Here is a 14,610-nt window from a genome sequence, read left to right on the forward strand (position 1 = left end):
GATAGAAAGGCTGTTAACTAAAGCAATGCTTTTGGAGTGAGTTCAGTTTAGCATTTCACATCTATGATATTGCCTTGTTCGATTAAACTGTTTAGTTTATTTTATGGATATGTGTTCGTGAATAAACCTGCATGTACTCATCAACCTTAACACAGTGCTAACTGTGAGGAGCGAATGGATTCTAACTTATTTGCAAACACTATGCTTAATTTAGGGTGTGAATTATTTAAGTTGAGTAAGAATATCTTTAATAAGGCTTTAGCATTTCGACTCGCTGGCTGTGAATATTGAGAAAATCCAAAGAAAATGGGCCCGAAAGTTCCTGGTTGTTAAGGCAGGCAAATGTGTTAAGTGAGAGAGATTTAACTGTAATTTAATGAGAATCTTTATCTGGAAGCACGAGCAAAATCGGAGAGGTTTGTATTGTATGTTTTGTAATCCCCTTTACATTTTACAGGACACATTTCTAGTCTTAAACACTCACAGCAATATAGTTCTAATTATTTTATTTAAAATCTTAGGGAGTAATGGAACACCTATTGAATACCATGTAGGTCACATTCAGTGCCACTTTTATATTCTTTATCTTCTGTTCTTTTGCATGTCCTGAATATATTTTGATTATATATGGACTTATTCTTTGAATAGAGATTTACACTTCAAATGCTTCTTTCTTTGGACCATTTTATTACGTGTTTTTATTTCAGGTACAATGTGCAGTTATGGTCAGTTTTTAAATGTAATTTTCCATTTTGCCAAATATTGCATAGAGATATACATCAAGGGTTTTCAGTAATTTCAAGTCAGTCAGTTATGAAGTACAGATGTTTATGCATATGTGTGTAGTACATATAATTTTTAAGGACCTATTTTGCGTATCAACTTTGAAATCTGTTTTAATGATTAATGACATTGACAAGTGACTGTTTTTTCCTGTGAAACATTTTGGGTGTCAAGACATTTTTCTAGTCATCTTCCATATTTTCCCCTTAATGTCAATTACCCCCATCCCTGTAATCCCAGAAATTTGTGAAGTATTTAACTGTAGTAAGATTCCATGGTGTACATTTTCAATAAAATTACATTAAAACAACTTTTATATGCTGTTTCATAATTTATTACTCATACATATATTTTTTTTAAATGTATGCAATATATTCTATTTTTGTTTTGTTTTTTTGCTTTATATATATATATATATAGAGATATATATATAGATAGATAGATAAATAAAAAAAATGAGTTGCATCATAATGATGTGAAAGGTTTTACGTAAAATTATATTATAAATATTAGTTGTGTCAGGATTATATGAATAAAAATTTGTTGCGCAGGCAACACTAAAAATATTCAGAATTCAGATGCTAATATACCATGGTAAGTTGTGACAGTAGAAATAGACTGTGTATCAAAACCTAGTCGACTGCCTACCAAGACAGCATTTTGGCCATCATAGTCTCTTTCAAACCATAAACCTAGACAGCAAAGGATAGTAGTCAGCTTTTTAGCACTACGTTCTGAAACACAGACACAGTGTGCCCTGCGTTTCCTTCTCTGGCCACTAAGAGGCGCTGTAACACTCAGGAATCATCAGCTATTAGCGCTCCGTCACTGGACTGTACAGAGTCCCTCGTCCGCGCACAGAAAATAATATTTAGATAGCTGCTGTATATTATACTCGAAAAATATGTCTACTACGACCGGTGGCGGAGAGTTTGGCAACCCTCTGCGGAAATTTAAGCTGGTTTTCTTGGGCGAGCAAAGCGGTAAGTGTTCAGATAACGCTAGCACTATGTGTGAGACGTGGACGGAGAGATAGACAGGCCAGGTGAAAGGACGTTCCAGAAGGATAGATGATACTAAATAACGTTAAGTTATACAAGCAAATATCGATTTGACAGGTTGTACTGATGACAAACGTCGACACGCTCTTAAAATACTCTAAAATTTACAGAAATCGTGTAGCATGTAACGTTAGCATTGCACATCCTTGAAGTAATTAACGTTAGCTACACGAATAGCAGCTATTCGTTACAAAGGATGCGAGATCCGAAAATCACCTCCATTATGCTTTAATTGATATATGTATTTTTCGGTCTTCCCTCTCAGTCTTTTTGTATTCTTGAATGAAGACATGGAGGAAGGCCATCAAGTCCTTGTATTAGCATGTTTGTGTTTTCTTTTCTTAGCCACAACCGAGATCTCTCATTTTAAAGGCCTTTTATATGTGATTGCATCCACCATTACTGTTTAATATATATGATGCAAATTATATTATACTAGTATTGGATGTTAATGGTTTGAATCTGTAAAACAATACTGTCTGTTGTGAAATGGTTGCTAACTGTTAGCGGTTAGTTAGCATGTTTCTAGCTGACCGGCTGTGACTATCAAGATCGTGATGTTATAAACCACATCAGGGATGTTTAACTGCCAACATCATCCACGTTACATCCACTTTCTCGTTTCATAATGGCTGGATTTGACGTTAAAAGCATTAAGCAGCTGTCGTAAAGGAGAGTTTCTGCACGTCTTAACCTGTATTGATGCAGTATGTTGCTGTGGAAAGCAGGACGGCGACACCCATGTTGCCAACACAGCGATCAGAGTTCAGAATCATCCTGCGATGCATCCGTTCCCTTGACAGCATCTATGACGTGATGCATTCAAACATGCTGTCTATGTAGGGATCACACTAGGTTTTGAGACCCATTCACTGTGAGGCCCTTATGTCTAATGCGTCGTTTTTTCTTTTCCTCCACAGTGGGCAAAACTTCACTTATCACCAGGTTTATGTATGACAGCTTCGATAATACATATCAGGTAATACTTGCTGTGATTGTTACAGACCATGTTATGTTCGTGTGGCACTGGCAGATGCTTACCATGTTACCTAAATCAACTTAATATCAAAGTATTGTTGACTTGAAAGCTATCATGAAAGCTATCATTTTTTTTTCATGGAACACATAAGGAGATACTCTATAGATGAGTCACACTGCCATTGTCCTTACAACAAAAGCATATGATGGCCAAAATCTGTCTTTAGTTAAAGTTCAAAATACATTTTTGGCACACTATCAAAGTTGAAATAAATATTCTTTTTACAAGCCATAAAATGTGTTTTATATACTTTATAATGTAATTTATTGCTAAAAATCTGAATTTTCAGGCTTTACTTTAGCTACTCTAGCTATTCTCAATAATAAATTTGTGCTGCTTAATATTTGTGTGGAAACCATGATGCATTTTATTTTTTCAGGATTTGAAGTGAAAAAAAAAAAAAAACAGCATTTATTTAAAACAGAAATATTTTATATATCTACTCGGACCATACTTTTTTTTTGTTATACAAGTTCAGTCTCGATAATTCCTTAGCATTTCACTTAGCAGTGCCCATTTTAACTTGCATTTGGTGTTTGTCGAGTGTTCATTTAGTTCATAGCTCTCAGTTCTGATGCACATTAGAACCGATAGCTTTTGGTGTCATTGAAATCAAATTTGATATAAAAGTGTCTTGTTGCAGAAAGTTTAAATATTCACAAGAGCGAATTAGATTTTCAGTGAACAAGGATCAAATATATTTTGTGACTTGATGAAAGGAAAAGAACAGTATGAAAATTATGCAAAATATCTCATTTTGTGTTCCACAGAAAATACAGTCAAAATAAACATTCCTTAATTGGTCTGTATTTTAAAATGTGATTGTTAACTCATTGTTTCTCTCCATAGGCAACTATTGGTATAGACTTTCTGTCAAAAACCATGTACTTGGAAGACCGCACGGTAGGACGGAGATCAACTTTTCTAGAATAATTTCCATGGAGTCTCTGTGTGTCCAAGCACAGAAATATTGACTTTTAATTTTAGTACTAGTGTAATAGATGGTTTTGACACACACTGGCTCAAGTCATTCATCTTGATGTTTTCTAATATCACCTGTAAGGTTTAAAACGCCCTATTCGGACAGGACTAGTTTTCTAAACCATGTTTGAGTTACAACTCTGATCACCCTACGTCTGTGATTCCAAGCACTGATTTGGATAGAACTGAGGTCTCTGTGTTTATTACAGAGGTGGGAGTTTTCTAGACATGGGCATAACAGAAGGTAGCTTACTGTGCTACATATGACGTATATATATTTTTTATGAATTACACATTGATGTAACTTTAATATATTATTAAAAAATTATTTAAATGTAGTTGACATGAGTTTATTCTAGTGGCTGTTTCCACATAAGTGAGTGGAGACATCTAGACAAGTATATTACCGTACATGACATTAATATTAAAAGGGGCAGTCTTTACAGTTTTTGCAACTGGGCTCTATTTAATAATGAAATAAAAAAAAAAATTCACCATTTTAAAATAAAATGAAAGCATGCGAAAGATTGGTACGCATAATGTAGTTCAGGAAGATTAAAAAACAAATGAGGAGAAGCATTAGTTGGCTACAATACAATCACAGACATTTACATTCGGAGAGGATTAGATTTCTAGATTTTCATTGAGTTTGCCAAAAACAGTAGGTAATTTGCACTGGAATTTTTTACCGAGGTTGTGTGAGGAAATACACAGACATGGCAGATTCAGAAAGGATTAAAATCACAAAGTATGCCTTTGTCTCTCTGACTCATTTCTCTTAACGTCCAAATAGGGCTAGTCCACCAGGTGATTTCACTGTCTGTCACAGATTCATCACAGTTATCATTTCCGTAATTCCTTGCGCATGCTTGTACCTCATCACACTTTTGTCATTAGTTTGTCATTTATTTTGATTTCACCTTTTTAAGTTTGGTTGTGTCTTTGTCCACCTCACCCCACTCTCTTCCATGGCTGGGTGCTGAATGGGTCCCCATGCCTGTTGTGCTGCATGGACGTTCATAGATTCGGCTACAGCTGTGGGACACTGCTGGGCAGGAACGCTTCCGTAGCCTCATTCCCAGTTACATCAGAGACTCAGCAGCCGCAGTGGTGGTCTATGATATAGCAAGTAGGTAGCTAGTGCTCCTGCTTCACCACATGGTGGGGTAAAGTTGGGTTCTGCTTGAGTAAATAGCACTCATGTAGCTTTATAAGTTTGCTGGTTTATTTGAACGTTCCTGGTAAAATTAAACAAAGTTAGATGAACAAAAAAAAGCATAGCACGGGGATGTAAGAAATGTAAATTCTGTCATAATTTTGTCACCCTCATGTCATTCTAAACCTGTATAACTTTAATTCTTTAGGAAAAAAATGTATTTTGTTTTTTTGTCCATACAAAGTGTTGATTTGGACCCCATTAAAGGGATACTCCACTTTTTTGGAAATAGGCTAATTTTACAACTCCCCCAGAGTTAAACAGTTGGGTTTCACCGTTTTCGAATCCATTCAGCCGATTTATCTGATATGTAGAAGAATATCAGTAACCAGACAGTTTCTGGTCTCAATGACTTCCATAGTATATAGTATATTTTTTTTCCTACTATGGTTGTCATTCAATGAGACCAGAAACTGTCTGGTTACTGATATTCTTCTAAATATCAGAAAATCGGCTGAATGTATTAGAAAACGGTAAAACTTAAACGTTTAACCCTGAGGGAGTTGTAAAATGAGCCTATTTCCCAAAAAAGTGGAGTATCCCTTTAACTTGTATTATACGGTTAAATAGTTAAAGTATTCTTCAAAATACTCTCTTTTTGTGTTCTGCAAAAGAAAGTCATACAGGGTTTTTGAAAAACATAAGGGTGAGTACATTCTAGCAACATTTCCATTTTTCTGTCTTTATGAGTACAATTTGAGCTTGTTAAAATGCTGTTTAGCCTGAAAACATGTCCAGCAATACTTGTGCATAAGGAGTGCCATTTGCAAAGCATCTTGCAGAAAGCAGGGTCATTCAGAGAGCAGGAATGGAGAAATGCCTTCAGATTCCTAAAACCTTGTGGTTATGATCTATAAGCACAGAAGCAAAAATTGGTCTATTCTGTTGGTGCATTTCTCCTTTTCCTTCATGTTTTGCTTCTTTGATGTTGTCCTTTTCGTCTAATCCTGCTCCCTTACTCTATCCTCCCTTTATACTTTTTCTTTTCTCTGTTCTGCCTTTCTCTTTCCCCTGTTTTCATTGCACACCACGATTTGCTGGTCCATCAGGTTCGGCTCCAGCTATGGGACACTGCAGGGCAGGAGCGCTTCCGCAGCCTCATTCCCAGCTACATCCGAGACTCCACTATTGCTGTGGTGGTCTATGACATCACCAGTGAGTCTGAGCCTCACTCATTGGGTCAGCAGGGATCTATGCTCTCAGGGCACAGTTAGCACGATTCAGCAGCTGCTTCTAGGTCATGGCAGTTCATCTTAGTATGGTTGCTTGGGAACAATGCTGTTTTTAATATTTCATATTATTTTCAGATTAAATGAAAAGTAGATTGAACATGCTTCTCTCTTATTTGAGCTCGATGAGCATTGAGATTTCCTGTGCTTTAACTTAACCGTCCTCTGTTTTGTTGAACTTCATTCTAACAGTCTGCTTGCGCACTTCCTTCTAAAAAAGCTTGTCGTTGAAGTGAATCGAGTGTATTTATGACCGTTGCTAAATTTGAATTTTGCAAATTGATTTAATAATCACTGAAATGAGTTCCTGCAGATCACAAGAGATATTTTTTCCTTTGTTATACGTGCATGCATAACATTATTCCTTCTGTTCTTCAGATCTCAACTCCTTTCAGCAAACCTCAAAGTGGATAGATGATGTCAGAACAGAGAGAGGAAGTGATGTCATTATCATGTTGGTTGGCAACAAGACAGACCTGGCTGATAAAAGGTACGGTAGTTTCGAGGAGTTTGATGAACACATCTTTTATTCATCCATCAGACTTCACATTTTAAGCCCTTCACTGTTATTTTTGTGTTCAGTTTTCCCTTTATTAAGTTGAGTGTTATGTTGAATAATTTGTTGTGCCATTGTTGCTTTTCTGTTTGGTCATATTTTCTCTTTAATTTTATTTTTGATTTCCCATTACTACTTTTGTTTTTCATATCCATTCTAATTTGAACTCTGTCCACACCTCAACTATGGATTATGCCAGGCAAGTGTCATTAGACGCAGCAGAGAAAAAAGCCCGGGATCTGGGTGTGATGTACATAGAGACCAGCGCCAAAGCTGGTTATAACGTCAAACAGGTGGGTGACACGATACAGCTGTAGTGTAGACCTAAGCGTTCTAACTTGTATAACAGAATCTGTGGCATATTGTCAATTTCCACAGATTTTTTTTTTTTTTTTTGGAGACTGTCTTCACGTTCGATAAACAAGCTTGATACAGTAATAAATCCTAGCAGAATCCTTGCAAAAAAATGTTCAACACCTCAAATCAACATTTAAAATAGGCTAATATTGAGGATAAACGTAAAGGTGTGTGAATTTCGTGAGCAAAAAAGGTCAATTTTCAATAGTGTAGCATTGCATGGAGTACAGCTCACACAGAGGTCACTTTTAAACCAAACATCTTTCTATTGGTCAACACCACAAACTTGCGTGACAATCTTGAACCTGGTATAAAATTTACAAGGGGTAATTTTCACCTTCAGTCGAAACTCAAAGTTTGATGGATTCCAGTTTGAAATTGCTGAATTTCGAACACTTTTTTTTTCACATAGCAACCCTGTCAGTTGTTAACTGTTCAAGGATACCACAAAGAAACATGGAAGGAATGTGTCATTACAACACCCACATTGATTCTACAGCCACAGAATTCGGCAGAAAACTGCAGATTTTCATTGAATTAGAACACGTTGAGTCATTCACAAAGTTCTTTACATCTTCTACCTCTTGTGTGTCCTTTTGTTAAAGGGGTGGTTGATTGCGATTTCACTTTTTTCATTTATTATTTTTCGATTTGATCAAGAACGTAAACCAATGGCAACGCTGTTTGTGTATAACGTTAGTAGCCAGTCAGTTCGATGCTATTTTGTCTAAAACAAACGTGTATAAAGTTTAAAAAAATATAGGCAAATTATCATTCAGAAACGTTTTGTAAGAGTCGTGTTTAGGAAGCTACTGGTTGACTCTCTTCATCGCCGCTTTCTAGGTCTGATTCTGGCTCAAACTGATACTGCAGTATCAACACCATTATTTACATTTTACTGGAGCACATGCAACTTTCACCCGTAAAGGCAATGTGCGTGACGTTTCCAGACAACGTGCACTACAGTTTAGCCAATCAAAACACACCGGCCTAAACTAACCAATCTGAGCCCATTGCCTGTTTCTGAGGGAGTGGTTTCATAGACTCAGGAAGTCAACCAGTCGTTCAAATGACAGAGGAGAAAGTGGCTTACCATAAAGGTGAAATTTATGAAAAATAAGACTTTTTAATAAAGAAAAAACACAAATACATGTTATATTGCACCCCATAAACACAACCATGCAAAGAAAAAAAGCAGTAAACCACCCCTTTAAATATCTTGCCCTGTTGATTATACTTTCAGCTAACAATGTATGACTCAGTTTTACATTTTCTAACATCTAAATCCATTTGTGTATCATTCGACTTCTCTCAAGTCAATACAGAAAATGTCATAAGTCTTGGTCTGGGCATTACTATCTTACATAGTCAAAATTATTGTCTGTGGGAAGTCGATCAATTTGAAAGATTGCCACAGATGCGGTAAACGAGGGATTATCATTTTAAACTAAAGGTTGGTCTCGATACAGTGTTCTTTACAACTGAAAGATCCAATGATCCATGGATATTGACATGCAACAAGGAATCGTGTTTCCTGATATTGATATGTGCCTGATTTTGACACTGGTAAAATACATAAAGCAAATTTGCTTGTGAATGCTTTATTTTAAATACAATATAGGTAGGTCTAAATCCGGGTGATCACTTATATCAATGTCATATATATCGTCATATCGTCCAGCCCTAGGACTTAAATATTTTTTAACCACTGTTTATTTAAAAAAAAAATCTAATTATCCATAATATAAGATGGTAACTATTTAATTGATGAGTTGTCAATACAATAACAATACAATATATAGGGTATTATTTTACCCCCAAATTCAGCGTACTGACACATTTATAACTGCAAATCCATGTTTCGCTGCATGGAGTCCAGTTATTTCTATGAATTGCAGCGAACCATTTGCTTCTCTTTTCAGAAGCTTTCGGCAGTCTGTAAGAATAAACCTCAGATTTCTTGTCAAATGTATTTATTTCTGCCACACTGGGTGTAACCGCATTCACTCCGGCCAATGTGTACCCTTTATACCAGGGGTTCCCAAACTTTTCCATTCCAGGAACCACGTAGACAATAATAATCTATCTAAAGACCCACCAAAATAATTTTAAAGCATGAATGTGGGCGTTAGTTCTCTTTAGAGCAGTTTTTTTTTTTCTGTGTCATAGTATGACATAGAAGTTGAATTGCAATACAAACTTATGGCACATTATCAAAAACTTTGAGAATTAAAATAGTAGCCTAATGGCTGTCTGCTGCCTCAACTGATTTACTCAAACATGGCAAAACAAATTTAAAGAAATGAAAAAGATTAAGTAAGCTTAATCTTAACCAAAGGTTTGTTATGACAAAAAAAATCAGAATTAAAAAAAAAAAAATAGACCAAATTTTTTTGACAGTATGCCCAGGACCTAGGATTTCAATACTAATATTTAAGCTGCGAGTGTTGTTAAACTCATTGTGTTGTTCAGCGCAGAAAACGCTTTCGTGCTCGTGTGTATACATTTTAAATACTTTTTACATATATATTTCCTTATGTGTTGGTTGGTATCAAAATGCATGCCAGTGATCACAAATAAACAAGGGATATTTCAGTGACCAAAGTGTCAATGACATTATCATCACGTATAAACACACAGGGTGTTTATTTTTGTTGTAGATTGTCCTCAAGTAAAAAATGTGTTCCCTGTGAATGGCCCTTTTGTTGAACTGCAGTGCAGTGATCTCTTTTTAAGGTTACGATTTCAGCCATTTCTCAACTCTTCAACCTGTGTCGTGGTCCTATAAAACACTAATCCCTCTTTTTTCCCTATTACTAATGTGAACTTCAGGCAGTCTCTGTCTCTTTCTCTTCTTCTTGATGCATTTTTTTTTTGTCTGTCTGTATTTCTTTCCTTTCCCCTCCCTGCTCTGGTCGAGCAGACAGATTACCACAGAGGAGGGCGAACAGAGGGCTAAGGAACTGAATGTCATGTTCATTGAAACCAGCGCAAAGACTGGCTACAATGTCAAACAGGTAGAATCACAGAGAAATGAGGACGGCCAAGCCCCACCTTCCCTCCACCACTCTATCTTCTGCTTTCTTTGGTTTCTATCTTTCCCCACCTCACCCATCATTAGCCATTCTTCCTTTGCCTCACATTCACAGGTGTCCTGTGCTATTAAGCTTTTCTTTTGTTTGTTTTGTTTGCTTGAAGTGTTGCATGTTGGCCAAGCATCACTAGAATGATTTTTCTCTGTGCTGTGTTTTAGCGCACCTTGTAACTCACAGACTCAATGTAGACATTTCATTGTGCATTGTGCTTTTTAACAGCATATTATATTGTGTTTTGTTTTCAGAATTAGTGGATTATGGTGTCTTTTTTTGTCATAATGCTAGTGTCATCGGAAATTACCCTTTTTCTTTTTTTTTTTTTTTTTTTTTTACCTCTCTACCCATTGGGAGTTATATCATCTTTTAAATAGGGGAGACTATGGCTAGTTGGACATAAGGAAGAGCAGTGTTGTGTGTAACGCGTTACAAAGGACAATGTAACTCGTTACAGTTACGCGACTACTTTTTCGGCTGAAAAGTAGTGTAACGCGCTACTACTGAAAATTTGGAAATGAAACTACTGAAAATTAAACGTTACTTTTCCCAGGGACAGATTTGACAGCGTCTGATCTCTGTCATTTGACATCAATCTCCATCTTCGTGAACGCCTACAGAGAGAAATGTACATAATGGATTACATAATCAGAGAGTAGCCTGTTTCTTTTCGTTTTGAATTGTTTCATTTATAGACATTTCAAGCTTTCCGGTCAATTTATGATAAAAGTTACTTTCCATTTGGGGTAACTAATTAACTTTTTAAAAGTAACTTGTCCAACACTGCATAAGAGCCACTCTACCATTCAAAGGTTTGAGGTTTCCTTGGGAGAAACCAGGCTCAGTCGGGGGCCAGTTCTCCTCTGGCCAACGAAAGAACAGTGATTACAAAACAAATGGGATCGAAACATTAAGAGAATTGTCCATTTCCATCTGTTTAGAAGTCACAGTAATCACGCCGGTTTGGAGACGAGATGTTGAGGATCAGTGCCGATGGCTGTCGTGTCTGAGGCCGGCACTTAAGGATGAGTCGGGATGGGTCCAGGGCTGGTCCACCATAGAGGGTCCCTCAGGATAAACAGAGAAACTGATATTAGCATCCTTCTTTTGATGTACCAAGTACATCAGGATTTACGGGACGTGTTCCCAGTTCCCATTAGAAACACTTATCCTCAATAAGATCAGTGTAATAGAAACAAACTTTACAAAATCAATCCAGTGGTTGGTGGAAACCGTTGTTGCATTTCAGTGTAATATTTTTGTAATACTGGTTGGGCGAGTAAAAAAAAAAGAAGAAAAAAAAGAAAAATCGAAGTTGCGTATTTTGTTGAGTTGCATATATTGTAATTTATTTACAATATCTGTTGGCCAAAACAAGTTGATTTTTGTATTCTTTATTTTTGAGGTTTCATGAGGTTTGTCCCTTTCTTGAGGTTTTGAGGTTTTGTTTTGCTGTTTAAATGTACTTTAAAAGCCTATAATATACCTTAGTCCATATACAGTATAACAATATTGTCACAAAAGGTTAACGTGTGCTGTTGACTGGAGTAAAACATGTTAGAACTAGCCCCAGTCTCCCATACTAATAAGATATATATTTTGTATTATAATAAACCTGCATTGATTTTTAAAGAGTTTTTAAGTAATGAACTTATTTTTTTCTCTAGCTGTTTCGTCGTGTTGCCGCAGCTTTGCCTGGAATGGATAGTACACCAGAGAAAAGCAAAGAGGACAGTATCCTTCACATGCACCTTAAATATGCCATCTCTCACATTAAAATGTCAGTCAGTTTGTCCACACCCTGATAGCAGAAGATCATAAACATGTTGTCTGTCAACATTTTTGTCTAACAGAAATGAATGAAAAGTGTAAAGACATGCTTATTCAAATGATCCAGTCTCTCAGTAACTGATCCTTGATGCAAACTTTCAGTGATCGATATCAAACTGGAGAAGCCTCCAGAGCTGCCTGTTACCGAGAGCAGCTGCTCCTGCTAGTAACAACCCTCGGCCCCCCACCAGGTCCTGCGTCCCCCTCACTCCACCCCCTCACACACCAACAGCTTGCCTCTCAGTGGTCACTCGCTCCTCTCACGGCCCCGTGTCATGAGCGGAGAACTTTTTTCTTTCTCTTCGACTCAGTGACTTTTCAGAGTAACCGTGTGGATGTGCTTTTACTCTGTATTAAAATGGATTCCAAAAATGCGTATATTGTTAACGGAAAAGTAAAATCACAGCATAGATTTAATGCAAAAACCATTCAGATCCTCATCTGTTCTGGCTGCATGGCATTATATGGGATTGCAGACTGACCTAAGCTCGGAAAACTTAAGTTTTCACACATCCGTGCCATCATAGTTGTGAAGTTAACATGTTTCAGAGCTGGGGCTGATGTTATCATTTTTAGGCCTTTTTTGCCTTCTTTTTTAATTTATCTGGAGGAAGAATTTATGGCTGTTACCGATTCAGATAACAAATTTCAACTTTGTTTTTTCACATGAACATCACACTATTATTTTGTTTGTGTTTTTTTTTTTTTTTTTGCCAGAAGTTATTTAAAAGAAAGATACAGAACGAATCTCTTTGATTTTGTCTTGAAATATCACCATGGACACAATATTCTGTATAATTGGATGCTTCCATGTTAAATATAGTATATGGGACCAGATATCATTTTAAAATTGTTTTGTTTTAGTATATATACATGTATGGACAAGAAAATTAGCAGTTTTTTTTTTGTTTTGTTTTTTTGCGATAAGCCTCATTCTGGACAGGCTAATTTTATACCGAAATCTTTGGAGGGTTGCATGGAAGTAGAATGTATTGAGCTGTTGGGGAAAAAAATGGGATTTAATGTTCTTAGAAAAGGGAAAATTACTATTTAATTTTGTTCAAATTCAAAACCGAAGATATTAAATGACTTATCCACGACCATACTCACAAAACCTAACGTTAATTGTGAAAACGTGTATGTACTAACAAAACTATTGTAGTGTCGCTCTGAGCTTGGATGTGGAAAGCATCAGTAATTCACACTAATTCTGCTAAGTTTCTGTCTTGTTTTTGATGCGCAAGTGTAGGGACCGCATGCAGTTTAGAAGACAGTTTAACACAAAATGCCTTGCTTGTTTGGTTGTCATGGTGCACCAAATCAGGCCACAGTGCTGTGGTTTGCTCGAGCCTATTAACATTGCATACAGATAATGAGGTTTTGTTCATTGAAACAGGACATTTCGATTTCTTCCTTCAATACGGCTATCGCTTGGTGTACAGACACGTCTTGGTATTGCTCGTCGTAAGACTGTTGGTTTCATGTGTTTATTATCTCACTAGTTAGTGATACAATGTGTTGTATGCTTGATGGGAATGGCAGTTAGCAATGTGTGGGAATCAAAGTTTGATGTATTGCATTGCTGCCTGGCTACTCTATCACAAAGACCTAGTCGTGTCACAATCGTGCCACTCTTAAAGACATTCACGCCCCATCTGTAATGCTGGGTTTCTACAGTATAGCTTGAATGGGCTTTTATTTGCTGGAGAGGTATCACCAAGTCCCCCCCAGCACTGTCGCTTTTCCTCTCGTTCAACTGTAAACCGACAAATCCTTTCATCACTAAGACTTTAAAAAAAGGGCATCAAGTGTGTTTTAAACATTAACATTTACTATGGTTTGATATGTAGGAAATGAAATAAATAAGAGTGAAAACCCTCCTGAACAGCTCTATCACGTGTCACTCACTGAATACTCAGCTGTGTGCTATTCTGAAGTGTGTTGGTCTGTTTGAAATACGCTGTCTAATAGTGTTTAGCTAAGTTTGTGTGACAAAGTACTATTATTATATGCTGTAAAAAATGGACGGTTAAAGAGACACCAAAATGTATCACAAGAATAAAAGATATTTCACCAGATTTGCTGTTTGTCCTGCTTCTGGTTCCTGTATATAGGCCTGTAAACATAGTGTTCAGTATTAGAAACGGACTTGATGCATAATATAATCATTATATACAGTAACTTTTATTGATTACTTGATCTCACTTATTTGCAATGGCAACAAATTAATAGGCTAATTTACTTGAGACACCAGGCTTTTTAAATGTTCATGTACGTTAAACACATAATACACACACACACACACACACAAATTACAAATATACTATATTTATTGATGTATAGAATTAATATGACAAATCTTAAATAAAATAAAAATTAAGTTGCAGATACAGAAAGTGTGTTATGTCTGTGATAGCTGAGGCCAGTATTCTGTTTATATAAGAATACTTATGTATACTGCATAAGTAA

General features: G+C 36.4%; 1 protein-coding gene across 4 annotated transcripts; it reads left to right on the forward strand.

Moving 5' to 3' along the window:
* Window positions 1-1,562: 1,562 nt before the first annotated feature.
* On the forward strand, window positions 1,563-12,642 carry rab41 (RAB41, member RAS oncogene family). 4 transcript variants are annotated; one of them, XM_039664648.2, is made up of 8 exons: window positions 1,563-1,766; window positions 2,765-2,823; window positions 3,733-3,786; window positions 4,888-4,993; window positions 6,688-6,799; window positions 7,065-7,158; window positions 11,979-12,045; window positions 12,244-12,500. In XM_039664648.2, the coding sequence occupies exons 1-8, from the start codon at window positions 1,688-1,690 to the stop codon at window positions 12,306-12,308; spliced, it is 636 nt and encodes a 211-aa protein (XP_039520582.1). In that variant the 5' UTR covers window positions 1,563-1,687; the 3' UTR covers window positions 12,309-12,500. The 4 variants fall into 4 exon arrangements, with proteins under 4 accessions (XP_039520582.1, XP_039520580.1, XP_039520579.1 ...); XM_039664646.2 differs by lacking the exon at window positions 7,065-7,158 and adding an exon at window positions 10,146-10,239 and having other exon boundaries at window positions 1,564-1,766; window positions 12,244-12,642; XM_039664645.2 differs by lacking the exon at window positions 4,888-4,993 and adding an exon at window positions 6,130-6,235 and having other exon boundaries at window positions 1,564-1,766.
* Window positions 12,643-14,610: the final 1,968 nt, after the last annotated feature.

Source organism: Pimephales promelas, chromosome 9 (genome assembly GCF_988280905.1).
Source record: "Pimephales promelas chromosome 9, fPimPro1.hap1.1, whole genome shotgun sequence".
In the NCBI taxonomy this organism is placed as follows: domain Eukaryota; kingdom Metazoa; phylum Chordata; class Actinopteri; order Cypriniformes; family Leuciscidae; genus Pimephales; species Pimephales promelas.